General features: G+C 41.9%; 1 protein-coding gene across 11 annotated transcripts in view; it reads left to right on the forward strand.

Moving 5' to 3' along the window:
* mlip (muscular LMNA-interacting protein) overlaps nucleotides 1-20,841 on the forward strand; it is a 218,853-nt gene that overhangs the window by 74,847 nt on the left and 123,165 nt on the right. For 5 of the 11 annotated variants that reach the window (XM_063039197.1, XM_063039204.1, XM_063039211.1 and 2 more), the window contains one exon: nucleotides 18,593-18,745. The exons of the other annotated variants lie outside the window; for them this stretch is intronic. In XM_063039197.1, coding sequence (XP_062895267.1) covers nucleotides 18,593-18,745 — 153 coding nt within the window. The remainder of the gene's footprint in view (nucleotides 1-18,592; nucleotides 18,746-20,841) is intronic. 11 annotated transcript variants of the gene reach the window in all.

Raw genomic sequence — 20,841 nt, forward strand, 5'->3', positions numbered from 1 at the left:
CCTCCAGGCACATCTTCCCACCTTTATCTCTAATTGGTCCTACCTTCACTCCTGTCATCCTTTTTATCTTCACATAATTGAAGAATGCCTTGGGGTTTTCCTTTACCCTCCTCGCCAAGGCCTTGTCATGCCCCCTTCTTGCTCTTCTCAGTCCCTTCTTAAGCTCCTTGCTTCCCTATATCCCTCAATAGACCCATCTGATCCTTGCTTCCTAAACCTCATGTATGCTGCCTTCTTCCACCTGACTAGATTTTCCACCTCACTTGTCACCCATGGTTCTTTCACCCTACCATTCTTTATCTTCCTCACCGGGACAAATTTATCCCTAACATCCTGCTAGAGATCTCTAAACATCGACCACATGTCCATAGTACACTTCCCTGCAAAAACATCATCCCAATTCACACCCGCAAGTTCTAGCCTTATAGCCTCATAATTTGCCCTGCCCCAATTAAAAATTTTCCTGTCCTCTCTGATTCTATTCTTTTCCATGATAATGCTAAAGACCAGGGAACGGTGGTCACTGTCCCCCAGCTGCTCAGCCACTGAGAGATCTGTGATCTATTAATGATAAGATGGCTAGGTATTGCCCTAACAATCTCTGGTTATGATTACAGTGAGGTGTGGCTGTATCTCTCTCAGAACTCAGTATGAAGGTGTGTGTTATTTTCTAGCTATGATAGCTTTTTGGTAGTTCTTTGGCCATTAGAACACTTTGAGCCAACATGATTAAAAACACCACCTACCCCAGACAGTCTCTTTTCGCTCCCCCCTCACATCAGACAGAAGATACAAAAGCCTGAAAGCACATACAACCAGACTTGATGATAGCTTCTACCCCACTGTTATAAGACTGCCGAGCAGTTCCATAGTACAATATGATGGACTCCTGACCTCACAGTCTACCTTGTCATGGCCTTGCACCTTATTTGTCTGCCCGAATATCCCATTCTCTGTGACAGGAACACTTTATTCTGCATTCTGTTGTTGCTTTTCATTTGTACTGATGTGATGAAATGATCTGTATGGATGGTATGCAGAGCAATCTTTATCACTGTACCTCAGTACGTGACAAAAGAAAGCAATTTACAAATGTATATATTGTTATTGCTTTTCCTTGTACTACCACAACATACTGACGTGATGAAATAGGTGACATACAAAACAAGTTTTCCAAGGTACCTCAGCACATCTTGCGATAATAAACTATTTACTAATTTATACTGTACATTGTTGGTTTTCCCATCTACTACCCCATGTATCAAATGTGATGAAATGATCAGTATGCATGGCATGCAAAACAAAGATTTTCATTGTATCTCGATACACATGACAATAATAAACCCACTTAACAATTTAGATATCCCAGTGTCATTTAAGTTGCTACAGAAATGTGAATTATTTGTTTCTTAAGATTAATCTGAAATATTTCAACCAACACAGAGACTAAATGAACGACAGTCTCTGCAATGTTAGTTCTTCACTCTTGCTGTTAATATTGAAGTTATCACCCTCTCCAATATGTGCCTTCAGCTTGCAGGATACATTACTGCTTCCTTCCTCTTCATTGTTCTTGCTCTTCTTTCAAAAGTAACCAAGGCTCTGTCACTTACCTGATATAGATGACGTTAGACTAATCTAACATTTATCGGATAGTGTGACAGACTGATGGGAGTAGATCCAATCCCTTCATTCTCGGACAGCAGAAGGTTGGTGGTGTTGTGAACGGAGGTTTTCAAAGGTTACAGCAGAACACTGATAGCATAAAAAGCTGGGTTGAGAAGTGGCATATAGCATTCAATCTAGAAACGTGCAAAGTGATTCACTTTGGAAAGTCGAACTCAAAGGCAGAATGCAGGGTTAATGACAAGATAATTAGGGATATGGAGGAGCAGTGGGATTTTGGGTTCCAAGTCCATAGACCACTCAAAGTTGCTGCACAAGTTGATAGGGTGGTTAAGAAGGTGGTTAGTGTGTTGGGCTTCACTAGTTTAAGAGCAGTGACATAATGTTGCAGCTCTAGATAGGCTGTACTGTGCTGTAATATTCTATGTTCTATGTATAAGATTATAGGAGATGTAGACCAAGTTGCCATCTCCTACCCAGAGCAGCAATGGCCAGTATCTGAGGACCTCCCTTTAAGGTGAGTGGAGGAAGATTTAGGAGAGACTGTAGAAGTAAGGGTTTTACACAGAGAGTCGTAGGTGCCTGGATGCATTGTCAGAGGTCATATAAAACCATAAGATCATAAAATTCAGAAACAGAATTAGGCCATTTGGCCTATCAAGTCTGCTCCTCCATTTCAACATGGTTGATCCATATTTCCTCTCAGCCTCAACCTCCTGTCTTCACCCTCCCTCACCACCCTCATATCTCTTCATGTCCCGACCAATCAAGAATCTATCAACCTCTGCCTTAAATACATAAAGACTTGGCCTCCACAGCTGCCTGTTGCAATAAATTCACCAAATTCTGGCTAAAGAAATTATTCTTCATCATTGCTCTAAAAGGACGCCCCTCTATTCTGAGGCTGTGTCCTTTGGTCTTAGACAATCCCGCTATAGGAAACATCCTTTCCACATTCACTCTGTCAAGGCCTTTCACCATTCGATAGGTTTTAATCAGGTCACCCCTCATTCTTCTGAATTCCAGTGAATACAGGCACAGAGCCATCAAATGCTCTTCATATAACAAGCTGTTTAATCCCGGAATCATTTTCGTGAACCTCCTTTGAAATCTCTCCAGTTTCTTTGTAAGATAAAGGGCACAAAACTGCTCACAGTATGCCAAGTGAGGCCTGTGATGGTAGAGAGTTGCACATAAGGGACATTTAACACTCTTAGATTGGAGCGTGGGTGATAGAAAAATGGAGGGCTATGAGGGAGGGAAAGGTTAGATTGATCATGGAGCTTTTTAAAGGTTAGCACAGAATACTGTGCTGTACTGCTCTATGTTTTAAGATAAAGAAACCAGAGGACAGACTGGGGCATTCAGTGAGGGACCATTACAGTCATGACCTCCCCATTCAATTTTCTGAACTTTACCATCATTCCACGATCTTCACAGTTGTGTTTGTTGTCATCTGCACAAGTCTGGTGAGGTTAGCACAAGGAAAAACTTGTGCAGGTCGATTCAAGGAAGTAGCTGTTCCTGAACCTGGTGGGGTGGGACTTCAGGTTTCTGACCTCCTCCCTGACGGTGAGAAGATGGAAGGACCGAGATGTTGAAGACCTTTGATGTCATGTGGTCTACTACTCCTTTGCCTCCCTATTCAACAAATGATGTTGAAGGAGATCCCCACTCTTGGGGCCTAATGATACTATATATGACTTTCCTCGACCGGACTCCACCCAAGAAACCAAAAATAGGTGCTGAAATTAAAAGTAGTGTGACTTCATCAATGAACGACTCATTTCAAATAAACATCTTGTTTATTCTATTCAAAAAAGAATTGGTAGCATAGCCGTTAGCACGACACTATTACGGCGTCAATGACCCGGGATGAATTCCACTGCTATCAACTTCCATGGGACTCCTGAATCTATTACATTTTGTCTTTAACTGGGTCAGTACCAGCAGCTGCCTGCAGAGAACATGGAATAGTGCAGCAGTTAGTATACCCTTTACAGTGCCAGCTGACGATAAGGAGTTTGTACATCCCACGACTGGCTGGGTTTCCTTCGGGTGCTCTGGTTACCCCCCACATTCCAAAGTCATTTGGGTTAGGAGGTTAATTGGACACATGGGTGTAATTGTGTGAGCTCATTGGTCCAGAAAGGCTTGTTACCATGTTGTACCTCAAAATAAAATAACAATTTGAGTGTAAGTAATGTAGTGTGTTCCCAACCAAGGGTTCTTAGCCTTGGGTCCACGGAGCCCTTGGTTTATGGTAAGGCTCCAGGGCGTGAAAAGGGTTGGGAACTCACTTTACTCACTTTATTTGTTCGTACATAGTCAGCCTATTTTCACCTTGGTGATTATTTATAGGTCTACCAAACTCCTATTAATAACTCGTATCTGTAAACAGCTTAACTGGGCCTGAGGTCATGATAAGATTGACACTAACATCTGTATGATCGCTACATTTAATTTATTTCATCTGGTTTAAAAAAAAGAAAGAAATATTTACGAAGTGGTTCTGAAGCAGGCGACTTGTGACTCCTGTAAAAATACCTCTCCTGACTGAAAGATTAAAAAATAATGCTTAGCTTTACTTGTCACACGTACATCAAAACATGCAGTGAAATTGGCCATTTTGTGTTAAATCATATCAGTGAGGATTGTGCTAAGGACAATCCGTAAGTGTTGCTGCACTTCTGGTGCCAACATTGCATGCACACAGCTCACTGACCGTAACCCGTACTTCAGAACGTGTGAGGAAGCTGGGGAATGTGGAGGAAACCCACTTGGTCACGGGGACAATGTATAAACTCCCTGCAGACAGTGACGGGAAATGAACCATGGACCTTGTTACTGGTGCTGAAAGACGTTAGGCTAACCACTGTGCTACCTGAATCTGACTACCAGACGGATATGTCCTCTTCTCGCTACTATCATCGAGAAGGTAGTACAGGAGCCTTTCGTCTCATGCCACCAGATACAGGAACAGTTATTACCAAAGAACCATCAGGGTCCTGAACTGGTGTGGATAATATCACTCACTCAACACTGAACTAATTCCACTACAAACATTCTCTTTCAAGGACTCTACAACTCATATCCTCAGTATTATATATTATTTTTGCACAATTTGTCTTCTTTTGCACATCGGCTGTTTGTCAGTTTTTGTTTATGTATGGCTTTTCATAAATTCCATTGTATTTATTTTCCTGTAAATGACTGCAAGAAAAATTCATCTCAAGGTGACATATATGAGGGGTGATTGATAAGTTCGTGGCCTAAGGTCGAAGGAGATGAGTTATACAGCTCTCATTGCATACACGTGCAGTTCAACTCTTTGAGTGAAAATGCAGAAAGTTTGAAGTTAATAACTCATCTCCTTCTACCTTAGGCCACAAACTTATTAATCACCCCTGCTGTGGACCACTTTCTGGAGGTCCAAGACGCCAACTTCTACAAAGAAGGGATCCGTATGCTCCACGATCGCTGGACTAAGTGTGTAAATGTAGGAAAAATAAATGTGCTAGGTTTTCTAAAATGGACTCCTCCTACCTTAGGCCATGAACTTATCAATCACCCCTGGTACATATTTTGATAATATACATAGTATGCCTTTGATGAAGTCGCACAATAGATTCATTGGGTATACTTAAAGAGGAGGTTGATAGGTTCTTGATTGGTAAGGGCATCAAGTGTTATGGGGCGAAGGTAGGAGAGTGGTGCTGAGAGGGAAAATAAATCACCCATGATGAAATGGTGGAGCAGAACCAATGGGTCAAATAGCCTAGTTCTGCTCCTATGTTTTATTTCTTATGGTTTTGTCATTTGAACTTGCCTCTGCAAAAATTCTGAACGAATTCCTCAATTATTCTCCTATTGCTGAACTTGAAAGCCTGAAATCTTTTCCCTTTCCAGTGAATTAATTTCTGAGAGTGTGTCTGGGAGAGGCCACAAGAGGGCACTGGTGGGCGGGAATGTGGAAAGCTGAAGAGAAGGGCCAAGGTTCGAGTGTAAGGCTGAGAAATGTGTGAGGAGAGACAGGACAGAGTGTAGGTGTTCAGCGAAACGATCTCCCAGTCTGCGTCGGGTCTCGCCAATATATAGAAGGCCATATCGGGAGCACCGGACGCAGTGTATCACCCCAGCCGACTCACAGGTGAAGAGTTGCCTCACCTGGAAGGACTGTCTGGGGCCCTGAATAGTAGTGAGTACGCTCTGTCCGCCAGAGAAAAAGACACAGACTGGGAGATCGTTTCGCTGAACACCTACGCTCTGTCCGCCAGAGAAAGCGGGATCTCCCAGTGGCCACACATTTTAATTCCACGTCCCATTCCCATTCTGATATGTCTATCCACGGTCTCCTCTACTGTCAAAATGAAGCCACACTCAGGTTAGAGGAACAACACCTTATATTCCGTCTGGGTAGCCTCCAACCTGATGGCATGAACATTGACTTCTCTAACTTCCACTAATGCCCCACCTCCCCCTCGTACCCCATCTGTTATTTATTTATATACACACATTCTTTCTCTCTCTCTCTCCTTTTTCTCCCTCTGTCCCTCTCACTATACCCCTTGCTCATCCTCTGGGCTTCTCCCCTCCCCCTTTTCCTTCTCCCCGGACCTCCTGTCCCATGATCCTCTCGTATCCCCTTTTGCCAATCAACTGTCCAGCTCTTGGCTCCATCCCCCTCCCTCCTGTCTTCTCCTATCATTTTGGATCTCCCCCTCCCCCTCCCACTTTCAAATCTCTTACTAGCTCTTCTTTCAGTTAGTCCTGACGAAGGGTCTCGGCCCGAAACGTCGACTGTACCTCTTCCTAGAGATGCTGCCTGGCCTGCTGCGTTCACCAGCAACTTTTATGTGTGTTGCTTGAAATTCCAGCATCTGTAGATTTCCTCATGTTTGCGGGTCTATAATTTCCTGGGCCATCTCTACTCCCTTTCTTCAATAAGGGAACAACATAAGGGACCCTCCACTCCTCGGGAACCTCTCCCGTTCCCACTGATGATGCAAGGATCATCACCAGAGGCTCAGCAATCTCCTCCCTCACCTTCCATGGTATCCTGGGGAACATCTCGTCCTGTCCCAGTGACTTATCCAACTTGATGCTTTCCAAAAGCTCCAGCACATCCTCTTCCTATGTGCTCAAGCTGTTCAGTCTGTTGTAAGTCATCCCTACAATCTCCAAGATCCTTTTCCGTAATGAATACTGAAACAAAGTATTCATTAAGTACCTCTGCTGTCTCCTCTGGTTCCATGCACACTTTTCCACTGTCACACTTGATAGGTCCTATTCTCTCACAACTTATCCTCTTGCTCTTCACATACTTGTGGAATGCCTTGGGGTTTTCCTTAATTTTGTCTTCTCTGCCGTCCTAATTTCATTCTTAAGCTCCTTCCTGCTAGCCTTATAATCTTCAAGATGTCTATCGTTACCTAGTTTTTCAACCTAATATACATTAGAGACTTTAAAGAGACTTTAGACAGGCTCATGAATGTGAGGAAAATGGAAGGATATGGAGGTTGTGTAGCTAGAGGCTTGACCATTTGATTACTAAGTTAATTGGATGGGCACAATATTGTGGGCCGAAGGGCCCATTCCTGTGGTTTACTGTTCTATGTTCTAACTTCAAAGGATCCAGTCCAGACGTTCTTGATTGGGATCGTTTATCAGGACTACGTCTCAGTGTGACATTAACTTCATACTGACCACTATACTGAAACCACATGTGAAACCACATGTTAAAAGCACAATATTTTCTCACACAATCAGTGCAACTGGCAGCTGGTTTCAAGTTGTTGGTATTTGTCCCTTCATGATGACATTTGAAGGCTAGAAATTCCTAAGGGCTTGCTTAAGGCCCACTCAGTAATTTACATAAATAGAAATTTGTCAGCACATTTCTCTGATACAGCCTCACTATTCCTGGCACTCAAATGATCATTCCTTGCACTGTCAGTGTGATCACACAAACACTCATGTTTCTTCCACTGAACTGAGGAATGAAGAGTGTATTGTTAGGTTAACTCCAGGTACCCAAGACCCACAGCAGGTGAGTTTGTATAAATTATGGATCTAATGTAACTTGCATTATAATTACAGATAGGGTCATAAAGAGAGCTTCTGGCACATTGGCCTTCATAAATCAAAGTATTGAGTACAGGAGTTAGGATGTTATTTGGAAATTGTATTAGATATTCATGAGATTAAATTCAGAGTATTGTGTGCATTCTGGTCACTTACCTCCAAGAAAGGTATCAATAAGATTGAAAGAATGCAGAGAGAATGTTGCTGGGACTTGAGGATCTGAGTTATAGAGGAAGGCTGAATAGGTTAGGACTTTATTTGCTGGAGCTTAGGAGAATGAGGAGAGTTCTGATAGAGATATACAAAAATATGAGGGTTGTAGATAGGGTTAATGCAAGCAAGCTTTTTCCATTGAGGTTGAGTGAAACTAAAACCGGAGCTCATAGGTTAAGGCTGAAAGGTGAAATGTTTAAGGTGAATCTAGGGGAAACACCTTCACTCAGTGGGTGGTGCCAGTCCAAAACTTGCTGGAAGAGGAAGTGGTGGATGTGAATCCTATTTCAACATTTAGGAGAAATTTAGATAAGTATGGAGGGGTTTGGAGGGATATGGTCTAGCTGCGAGTTGATGTGACTAGACAGAATAACAGTTCGACATGGGCTGAAGGGCCTATTTCTGTGCTGTCGTGTTCTACGAATCTATGACTGTATAATCGCTAGTTTATGGATTTGTGTTCTGTGGTCTGAGTTCTGTTGATGTGTCTTGAGCAGTGCATTTCTGAGTCACATTTACAATGAGCAATGAAAGACTGATTGTTCAAATCATAAATCAGTAAGTGATTCCTCATTACCGATTATCCATACAATGATGTTCCTGCATAGTATCACTAGTTAAGTCCACATTTGGAAGTATTCTGGTAACTACAGTAAAAGATAATGAATTGTAGAATCAAAGAATTAGGGTATCACTCACAAAATGCTGGAGGAGCCCTGATGAACGGCCTTGGCCTGATATGTCGACTGTTTATTCCTTTCCATAGATGCTGCCTGACCTACTGAGTTCCTCCGGCATTTTTTCTGTGTTGTTCTGGATTTCCAACATTTGCAGAATCTCTTGTGTCAGAGAATTAGGGAATGTCACAGCATAAAGGCCATTCAGCCTATCGTGTCCATGCTGGCTTTTACCAGAGCTTCACCCACTGACCCTATCCCTACAGCCTTGCAACCCTTTTGTCACCATATATTTATCCAACTCCAGTTTGAACAACACAATGGACCCTTCTTCCATCACTTTTGGGTACAGTGCATTCCAGATTTCAACTTGACATGGTGTAAAAATATTTTTCCATGATTCTCTTCCCTTTTATTTTTACCTGTTTATTGCTCTAGATTCCAGTATCTTCAGTCTATGTCTCTATCTTATCATATATATCGTAAACTGGCTTCAGACTTCAAAGAAAATTTATTATCAAAGTACATATTTGACACCATATACCAGCTTGAAATTCATTTTCTTGCAGGCATTCACAGGAAAACAAAGAAATACAATAAAATTTATGAGAAACTATAAACAGCAAAAACTGACAAGCAAACGATGGGCAAAAGAAGACAAATTTTCAAATAATAAAAGCAAGTAAAAAAATAATATGGAGCTGTAGAGTCCTTGCAAGTAGGTTGTGGAATCAGTTCAGTGATGAGGTGAGTGAAGTTATCCCCACTGGTTCAGGAGTCTGATGCTTGTAAGGTAGTGACTGTTCCTGAACCTGACAGTGTGGGACCTAAGGCTTCTACACCTCCTGCCCGATGGGAGTAGTGATGATTTATTATTGTCACATGTACCAAGGTACAGTGGACAAACTTGTTTTGCATACCTTCCACACAGATCAATTCAGTACAATAGTGTGTTGAAGTGGTACAAATTAAAACAAAAAAGAATGCAGAATTAAGGTTAGAGTTAAAGAGAAATGCAGTACAGGCAGACAATAATGTACAGTCATCTTAAAACAGAGGGAAAGTAGCTGTACTGGAGCCTGGTGGTACAGGCTTCATGTGTCTCTGTACACCACTCCCACTGTAATACCTTCATCGGCATTCTCTATTAATTCATCAAAACTTCATCAGATTAGTTATGTATGATTTGTTCTTTAATCTGAGCTGGCTTGCTTTACTTAATCAACTTTCTCTGGGTAACTACATTCAGTGGCCACTTTGTTAGGTACCTCCCATGGCGACTGAGTGCAAGTTCAAAGTTTTCTGTTGCTGTGAGTACAGAATGTGAGTGAGGTGCTTAATGAGTACTTTGCTGCAGTATTTACCAAGAGAAAGGATATGGAGGACCAGGAGATCAGTGCTGAGTGCATAAATATGTTAGGGCATTTAAAGGTCAAGGAGGAGGAAGTGTTGGAGTATTAAGGTAGATGAATCCCAAGGGCCCTGATGGGATTTATCCCAGGTTATTGAAGGAGGCAAGAGATGAGAATGCTGGGGCCTTGACCAGTACCTTGGTGTCTCATCTAGCCATAGGGGAAGTCCTGGAGGACAGGCGAGTGGCTAAAGTTGTATCTGTATTTAAGAAGTGAACAAGGGATAATCCTGGGAACTAGACTGTTGAGTTTCACGTCAGTTGGAGGGAAGTTGTGGAGAATATTGTTAGGGCTGGGATATATAAGAATTTGGAAACCCATGGCATTATTAGGAGAGCCAGCATGGCTTCGTCCTGACGAAGGGTTCCGGCCCGAAACATCGACTGATCTTTTTCACGGATGCTGCCCGACCTGCTGAGTTCCTCCAGTGTATTGTGAGTGCAGCATGGCTTTGTGCATGGCAGGTCATGTCTTACCAATTTGATTGAGTTTTTGACAAGGTGACCTGAGAGATTGATGAGGGTAGGGCAGTGGATGTTGTTTACATGGATTTTATTAAGCTATTTGACAAAGTCCCCCATGGGAGGCTGATCCAGAAGATTAAGATGTATGGTATCCATGGTGATTTGACTTTTGATTCAGAATGGGTGTACAGAGGATAGTAGTTGAAGGGACTTATTTGAGCGGGAGGTCTGTAATTAGTGGAGTTCCACAGCGATATGTGCTGGGACCTCTGCTGTTTGTGATGTATGACCTGGATGAAAAGGTAGAATTGTGGGTTAATAAATTTGCAGGTGATACCAAGATTGGTGGAGTTGTGGATAGTGTAGAAGACTGGCAAAGAATGCAGCACAATACAGACCGGTTGCAGATATGGGTTAAGAGATAGTAGACGGAGTTTAACCCAGATTAATGTGAGGTGATACACCTCGGTATGGCAAATGCAAAGTCCTTAACAGTGTTGCTGAGTAGAGAGATCTTGGGATCCAAGTTCATAGCTCCTTGAAAGTGGCTACACAGGTCAATAGGGCTAAGAAGGCTTATAGAATGCTGGCTTTTATTAGTCGAGGCATTGAGTTCAAATGTCAGGAGGTTATGTTGGAACTTCATAAAATTTTGGTTAGGCCACACCTGGAATATTGTGTACAATTATGGTTGCTCCACTACAGGAAAGATGTTGAGAGAGTAGAGAAGACGTTTATTAGGATGCTGCCTGGTTTAGAGGGCATGTGCTATCATAAGAGACCGGATAAACTTGAGTTGTTTTCTCTGGAGTGTCAGAGACTGAGGGGAGATCTGATAGAGCTGTACAAGTTATGAGAAGGATTAATAGAGTGGACAGAGTATCTGTTTCACAGGGTTGAAATGTCTAATACCAGAGTGGCATGCATCGAAGGTGAGTGGAAGTCGGTTCAAGGGAGGGTGTGAGGGGTAAGATTTTCACTCGATTCAGGGATGACTAGAATGCACTGCCGGGTATGGTGGAAGAGGCAAATATATTAGAGGATTTTAAGAGTTATTTTCATAGGCACATGGATATAAGGAGGATGGAGGTTATGGACATGGTGTAGGTAGGAGGGTTTAATGTTTGGGTGTTTTTAACATGTTTTTTAGCTGGTTTGGCACAAAATTCTGGGTCAAATGGCTTGTTCCTGTGGTATGTTCTATGACTTAGGAGAGCAGCAGGAACCTTTTGAAGGAGTGAAGTGGGAATGATAAAGTGGGTACGGACTAAAGTCATCGTCAATTTATTATCAAAATACATGTACACCCAGTGGCTACATTATTTGGTACACCTTCACACCTGCTCGTTAATGCAAATATGATCTAAATGACTTTGACTCTGGAATGATTGTTGGTACCATGCAGGCTGGATTGAGTATCCGGGAACCTGCTGATCTCCTGGGATTTTCACACAAAACATTCTCTAGAGCTTACTGAGAGTGGTGTGAAAAACAAAAAAAAACATTCAGTGAGCGGCAGTTCTGTGGGCAAAAACACTTCCTTAATGAGAGAAGTCAGAGGAGAATGGTCAGACTTGTTCAAGCTGACGGGAGGGCGACAATAACTCAAGTAACCAATGTTCATACCAGGGGGCTGGAGACTACCTAGACGGTGTATGAGGTGTTGCTTCTCCAACCTGAGTTTAGCCTCATCATGGCAGTGGAGGAGGGGCCTTGGTATGAATATAGAATTCCCCAACTTCTGGTAATTCCCTCCCCCTCCCTTCCCCTATCCCTATTTCACTCTTCCTCCTCCCCTAGCTGCCTATCACCTCCCTCATGGTTCCGCCTCCTTCTACTACCCATTTTCCCATATTCTTTCATCACCTTTCCTGCCTATCACCTCCTGCTTCCACTCCCCACCCCTTTATCTTTCCCCTTACTGGTTTTTCACCTGGAGCCTACCAGCCTTCTCCTTCCCACCCTCCCCCCACCTTCTTTATAGGGCCTCTGCCCCTTCCCTCTTCAGTCCCGACGAAGCGTTCCGGCCTGAAACGTTGACTGATCGTTTCCACGGATGCTGCCCGACCTGCTGAGTTCCTCCAGTGTGTTGTGAGTGTTGCTTTGACCCCAGCATCTGCAGATTATTTTGTGTTTTTGATGGGCCAAATGACTTATTTCTGCTTCTATGGCTTATGGTCTTATACTCTTATGGAGATACTTCAGGAGAATGAAGCAACCAGACACCTTACAGGTGCAATGAAAACCTTACTTGTAGCAGCATCACAGGCACATAGTATCAAATAAGCAGCGTTCACAAGAAAAACATATATTAAACACATTTTTACATGAAAGAACACAATTAGAATATAAATCAATTTTGGTGTAAAGCAGTCACAGAGGGCAGGTTAGTGATGAGGATTGTGGCAGTCATTTCAAGAACTGAATGGTTGAGGAGAAGTGATTGTTCCTGAATCTTATGGAGGGGCCCAGGGGAGATCCTCTGAGATGTTGACAGCCAGGAATTAGAACTGGCTCACCCTTTCTACCACTGACTCTTCAGTAAGGATTGGCGTCTGTTCTCCTGACTGGCTTCAGATATGTGCATAAGTGCAATTCCTTTCATCTTTTGGTCAGAATGAAGACTATACGGCCATAAGATATCGGAGCAGAATTGGGCCATTGGCCCACCGAGTCTGCTCCGCAATTTCATCATGGCTGATCCATATATTCCTCTCAGTCCCAATCACCTGTCTTCTCCCCATACCCCTTCATGCCCTGATCAATGAAGAATGTATTTACCACTGCCTTAAATATACATAAATACTTGGCCTCCACAGCTGTCTGTGGCAATGAATTCCACAGATTCAGCACTCTTGGGCTAAAGAAATTCCTCCTCATCTCCACTCTAAAAGGATGCCCCTCTATTCTGAGGCTGCGTCCTCTGGTCTTGGACAATCTCACCATAGAAACATCCTCTCCACATCCACTCTATCAAGGTCTTTCACCATTCCATTAGTTTCAATGAGGTCACCCCTCATTCTTCTGAATTCCAGTGAATACCGGCCCAGAGCCATCAAACACAATTCATATGACAATCCATACAATCCTGGAATCATTTTTGTGAACCTCCTGTGAACCCTCTCCAGGTTCAGCATATCCTTTCCAAGATAAGGGTCCCAGTACTGCTCACAATACTCCAAGTGAGGCTTCACCGGTGCATTATAAAGACTCAACATTACAGCTTTGCATTTATATTCTAGTCCTCTTGAAATAAATGCTAACTTTAGAAAATGGTCAACTCTTTCATTTCTTCTACCAAAGTGTATGACCATATACTTCCAAACCTGTATTCCATCTGCCATTTCTTTGCCCATTCTCCTGATCTGTCTAAGTCCACCTGTAGCTACACAATTTCATCAAAACTACCTGCCCCTCCATCTAGCTTCATATCATCTGCAGACTTTGAAACGAAGCTATCAATTCCATCATCCAAATCAGTGACATATCACGTAAAAAGAATTGGTCCCGACACAGACCCTTGTGGAACACCACTAGTCACTGGCAGCCAACCAGAAAAATCTCCCTTTATTCCCACTCTTAGTCTCCCACCAATCAGACATTGCTTTATTCATGCTTGGATCTTTCCTGTAATACCATGGGCTTGTAGCTTTCTAAGCAGCTTCATGTGTAACATCTTGTCAAAGGCCTTCTGAAAATCCAAGCATACAACATCAACCGATTCTCCTTTGTCTATCTTGATTGTTATTTTTCCAAAGAATTCCAACAGATTGATCAGGCAAGATTTTCCCTTGAGGAAACGGTGCTGATTATGGCCTATTTTATCATGTGTCTCGAAGTACCCTAGGCATTTATCCTTAATAATTGACTCCAACATCTTCCCATCCACTGAGGTTAGACTAATTGGCCTACAATTTCCTTTCTTCTGCCTCTCTCTCTTCTTGAAGAGTGGAGTGACATTTGTTATTCTGGAACCATTCCAGAATCTAATGATTCTAGAAAGATCATTACTGATGCCTCCATCATCTCTTCAGTCACCTTTTTCAGAACCATGGGGTGTACACCATCTGGTCCAGATGACTAGTCTATTATCAGAGCTTTCAGTTTACCAAGAACTTCTCTCTATTTATGGTAACTGCACACACTTCATGACCCTTGACACCTGGAACGTCCACCATACTGCTAGTGCCTTCCACAGAGGAGACTGATGCAAAATACTTACTTAGTTTGTCTTCCATTTTGTTGTCCCCCATAACTACCTCTCCAGCATCGTTGTCCAGCAGTCCAATATCCACTCTCACCTCTCTTTTACCCTTTATGTATCTGAAGAAACTTTTGGTATCCTCTTTAATATTATTAAAGATGGAATATAAGTACACTTTCATATTCCATCTTTAACTTCTTAATGACATTTTTTGTTGCCTTCTGTTGGCTTTTATGATGGCTTTAACTTGTTATCTGCGGTTGTGTCATCTTTCTTTTAGAACACTTCTTCCTCTTTGGGTTGTATATATTCTGTGCCATCTGAATTCCTTCCAGAAATGCCATCCGCTGTCATCATCCCTGCCAGTGTTCTTTTCCAATCAATTCTGGCCAACTCCTCTCTCATGTCTCTGTAACTCCCTTTACTCCACTGTAATACTGATGCATCTGACTTTAGCTTCTCATTCTCAAATTTCAGTGTGAATTTGGTCATGTGATGATCACTTTCCCCTTTTGGTTCTTTTATCTTAAGCTTTCTAGTCAATTCTGGTTCATTACACAACACCCAATCCAGAATAGCTGATCCCCCAGTGAGCTGAACCACAAGCTGCTCTAAAAGGCCATTTTGTAAACACTCTAGAAACTCCCCCCGTGGAATCCAACACGAACCTCATTTTCTCAATCTACTTGCATATTGAAATCCCCCTTGACTATTGTAACATTGCCCTTTTGGCATGCATTTTCTCTTTCCCTTTGAAATTTGTAGGTCACATTCTTACTACTGTTTGGTGGTCTGTAAACAACTCCCATAAAGGTTGTTTTCCCCTCGCAGTTCCTTAGCTCTATCCACAATGATTCACCACCCTGCAACCCTATGTCACCTCTTTCTAATAATTTGATTTCATTTTTTACCAACAGAGCAATGCTGTCCTCTTTCCCTTCCTGCCTGTCCTTTGAATACAATGTGTATCTGTGGACATTTAGCTCCTAGCTATAATCTTCTTTCAGCTATGATTCAATGATATCTACAACATCATACCTGGCGATCTGCAACTGTGCTGCAACCTTATTCCATGTACTGCAAGCATTCAAATATAATTCCTTCAGTCCTGTATTCACTGATTTCAATTTTGTGCACCTTTTATGTCGTAATTCATCCTGTTGAATGAAATAAGTCAGTTCAAGCTTAACACCTTCTCTGGAAGTTCTGAGTCTATAACAGAATTGGTTGTGTAAATAATGGGCCAGTGAGTTAAGTCAATTGCAAGTTGGCATGGCAGTGCATCACCTTACAGTGCCAGCTGTAAGATTAGGGTTCAATTCCCATTGCACTCTGTAATGAGTTTGCTCTTTCTCTTTCTGATCATATGGGTTTCCTCTGGGTGCTCTGGTTTTCTCCCATACAGTATTCCAAAGCCATATGCATTAGGGTTAGTAAGTTGTGGGCATGTTATGTTGGCAACATAAGCATGGTGACACTTGCAGGCTGTTCAGTACAACCTCTCTGAATTAATTTGACACAAATGACACATCTCACTGTTAAAGAACATTTTCACCATCCTTCTGGTCCTTGGGATTCCATCGAGTGCAGTGACTACAGTAGTGGGCAAAATTGCACTTGTAATGCTACTGTGACACTATCATTTCCTTTGGAATCAATAAATTATCTAACTATTTATCTATATACCTATCTATATTTCAATGCACATGTGAAAACTAAAGCTAATCTTTATCCTTATTTAAAAAAATCATTTAAGAATAGCATTGCTATTGGCTGAGGAGAAGGACCCTACAATGAATGCAAACATCTGTCCTTGATGAAAGAATTAGTAGTGGCCAAGGCAAAGGCTGCAGTATTTAATATTCCTTGTTAATCAGTTTCCTGATTGTTGGAATTGTCTATTCAGAAAAGGAAAAATTGGTAAGCTTCTTGAAATGTAACATTTAAAAGCAAGTAAGGACTTCCCACTGATAAAGCATGGTTCATCGGTCCAAAAATTGTTTTGGCAATGAATCAATATTATGTTGAACGCAAGCAAGTAGAAACAGCTTTCTTTTTACCACATGTTGTACTGATTTGTTTTTTGGTGGGTAGAGAACTCTTTCTTTCTGAACTCTTTCTCATCCATTCTCCTTTCTTTCTTGCTCTATCTCCCTCTCTCTGTGCTTCTCTCTCTTTTTCTCTGTGTTTCTCTTTGTATTTCTTTCTCTCTGTGTCTCTAACTGCCTCTATGTTGTTCCTTCCTCTGTTTTTATCTGCCTGTCATTCTCTTTCTCTGTCTGTCTGTCTCTCTTTGTCTCTCTCTCTGTCTCTGTCTCTGTCTCCATCTTTCTCTTTCTCTTCTCTCTGCCATTATCTCCCAACTTCAGCTCTTCCCTCCTCCTCAACCTGCCTATCATCTTACACTCCTTCCTCGGTCCTACATTCACCTCGGACTTTGTTTCACCACCCACTCTCCCTTATTTATACCAGCTATCTCTCCTCTCCACACTCAGTCCTGATGCAGTGGTTCAACATCTGTGTACTTTCCCTCCACAGATGCTGCTCGACCCATTGTCTCTAGCTGCCTCACGGCAGACATTTTCTCTTCTCCCTCCTATCGGGCAGAAAGATACAAAAAACCAAAAGCTTGTACCACCAGGCTCAGGGACAGCTCCTATCCTACTGTTGTAGGATTATTGAATGGTTCCCTAGCACAATACAATGGATGTTTGACCTCAGAATCTGCTCTGTTATGACCTTATACCCTATTGTCTACTTGCACTGAACTTTGTCTTAATGGAGTATTTTATTCTGCATTCTGTTATTGTTATACCCTGTTCTACATCAATGTGCAAATGTGATCAAATGATCTGTCTGGATGGCATGCAAAACAAAGTTTTTCACTGTACCTCAGTACATGTGACAGTAATAAACCTTCAGATTTTTACTATTATTGCCTTTGTGTTTGGCACCAACTGTCATGACTGACTAAAACTAAGCCACAGGGAATCTGAGAAGTTCAGGTTCAGGTTTATTGTTATATGACTTCAGATACTATATATAAAATCAAATGACACCACGTTCCTCCAGACCACAGTGTACATATACATATATGACCCACAGCACATAACACAAAATATAAATTTGTGTACACGTATTATTTCCTGAAGGTTGGTATCATTTTACTGGTTACTGTCCAGTCCCTCATGGGTGTAGCCCTCCTCACTATTGAGCATATCTACATGGAGCACTGTCACAAGAAAGCGGCGTCGATCATTAAGAACACCCACCACTCATGTCATGCTCTCTTCTCACTGCTGCCTTCAGGACCGAGGTGCAGGAGCTTCAGGTCCCACACCACCTGGTTCAGGAACAGTTACTATCCCTCAACCATCAGCCTCCTGAAACAGTGTGGATAACTTCACTCACCCCAACAGTGATCACACAGCAAATGGATTCTCTTTCAATCCCTCTTCAACTCATGTTCTTGGTATCTATCTATCTATCTATCTATCTATCTATCTATCTATCTATCTATCTATCTATCTATCTACCTACCTAGCTAGCTACCTACCTACCTACCTACCTATCTATTTATTTATTTATTATTTTGCTTTTTCTTTCTTTCTTGTATTTGCACAGTACGTTGTCTTTTACAGAATAGTTGTTTGTCATTCTTTGTTGTGTATGTTTTATCATTGATTTAATTGTGTTTCTTTGTATCCACTGTGAATGTCCACAAGAAAATGAACCTCAGGGTAGTATGTGGTGACGTGTATGTACTTTGATAACACATTTACTTTGAACTTTATCCATAATTATACTGTCCATATATTCATAAGCCCAGAATGATCCCTAACACCAATAATTCTGAGATTAAAACATGACCTAACTTAATTTCCAATGTATTTAAATTTATTGATTATATAGGTTCGTATTAATGAAACAGTCAAGCCTTTGGCCTTCACATTTGTGCCAACTGTTCGAAGGCTTCCTGCTCACATTCAGGTGATGGATACCAGATTCTCGCATCAGCCTGGTAAACTGCAAAGCTCAGTGGCCAGTTCCTCCATCTTGAATGAGGTAATACCATCATTTTCAACACTGCTGTGTTTTTTTCACACTAAAGATTTGTTCATTAGATCATTTTTAAGAGGAAGACCTTTAGTTGTCACTAGAAAAAGAAAGCTTAGCACATCACCAGTACATCTGTTTTAAGGATCTCCTACCAACACAGAAAAAATCAGAATCAGAATCAGGTTTACCATGACTGCGGCACCCAGCGGTATGTGTGACGCTATTACAGCTCAGGGTATTGGAGCCTGGAGTTCAATTCCGCCTTCCTCTGGAAGAGCTCTTGTAAGTTCTTCCTGTGTGTCATGGGTTTCCTCTGGCTGCTCTGGTTTCCTCTCACAGTCCAAAGATGTACCAGTTAATTGGTCATTGTAAATTGTCTTGTGATTAGACTAGCGTTAAATAGGTTTGTTGCTCGGCGGTGTGGCTCACTGTGCCGGAAGGGCCTGTTCTGACTGCATCTCTAAATAATAAAAATAAAAAATACATGTCCTGAAATTTGTTGATTTGCTGCAGCAGTACAATGCAATGCATTGAAAATATTACTATCAGTTACAATAAGAAATATGTTTAAAAAAAGTAAGTACTTTAGTACAAAACGAGAGCAAATAGGAAGTTGTGTTCATGCTTTCATGGGCCATTCATAAATTTGATGGCGGAGGGGAAGAAGCTGTTCCTAAAACACTGAGTGTGTGTTTTCAGGCTCCTGTACCTCCTCGCTGATGGTAGCAACGAGAAAAGGGCATGTCCCGGGCAGTGAGGGCCCTTCATGATGGATGTCGTCTTCTTGAAGTACCAACATTTGAAGATGTCCTCGATGATGGGAAGATTAGTGACCATTAAGTATCCACATGAGCAAAAATACAAGATAGTGCCTGAGCAGCATCTGCAGAAGGAAAATGGACAGTTGACGTTTTGGGTCGAGATCCTTCACTTGAACTGCACCTAAAATGTCACCTGTCCATTTCCCTCCATGGCATCTGAGTTCCTTCAACATCCAGAATCTAGCATTTGTACTCTCTTTTCTCTCCAAATACCCATTTAATATGAATATAATTCAAAATTCAAACCAAATTTATTATCAATGTACACAAGAGGGGACACCTCTTTTTCCCTTTTTAGGGAGAGAGAGAGAGCCTTGTGGTATGTCGAATAATCTTTGGGGTACTGAAAGCCTGTACCTTTATTGTTGCCTGCTGCATGTTTGAGTGCTCTGTGGAGGGTGCCAATCCATTTTTGCTGGTGGGGGAGGGGGGTTGTTGCCTTGCTGCTGCTTGTGCATGGGAGGGGGGAGCTGGGGGGGTCTGGGATTTTAACGTTTAACTGTTACGTATTCTTTGGGGCACTCCTCTGTCTTTGTGGATGTCTGGGAAGAAAAAGAATTTTAGGATGTATATTGTATACATTTCTCTAACATTAAATGGACCTATATATGTCACCATATGCGACCCTGAGATTCATTTTCTTGCGGGCATACTCAATAAATCCATCATTGAAAAATAACCAAAATAGAATCAGTGAAAGACCATACCAACTTGAGAATTCAACCAGTGTACAAAAGACAAATTGTGCAAGTGCAAAAAGGAAGAAATAATAATAATAATTAAATAAACAATAAATATCAAGAGCATGAGATGAAGAGTCCATGATATTCCATAGGTTGTGGGAACATTTCATTGATGGGCAAGTGAAGTTGAGTGAAGTTATTCCTTTTGATGCAAGAGCCTGATGGTTAAGGAGTAATAACTGTTCCTGAGTCTGGTGGTATGGGTCCTGAGGCTCCTGTACCTTCTGGCAACAGCGAGTAGCGAGCATGACCTGGTTGGTGTGGGTCTCTGATGATGGATGCTGCTTTCCTGTGACAACACTTTGTGTAGATATGCTCAGTGATGGACTGGGCTGTATCCACCACTTTTTGTAGGATTTTCAATTCAAAAATATTGGTGCTTCTTTACCAGGCTGTGAAGCAGCTAGTAAATAAACTCTCCATCAATATCTATAGAAGTTTGTCAAAGTTTTAGATGTCATGCTGAATCTTCTCAAACTCCTAAGGCTTGAAGTCAAGTGACTGCAGTTCCCAAGGTAATTACGTGTTTTAACTTTCT

This window comes from Mobula hypostoma, chromosome 2, assembly GCF_963921235.1.
Source record: "Mobula hypostoma chromosome 2, sMobHyp1.1, whole genome shotgun sequence".
Taxonomy (NCBI): Eukaryota; Metazoa; Chordata; class Chondrichthyes; order Myliobatiformes; family Myliobatidae; genus Mobula; species Mobula hypostoma.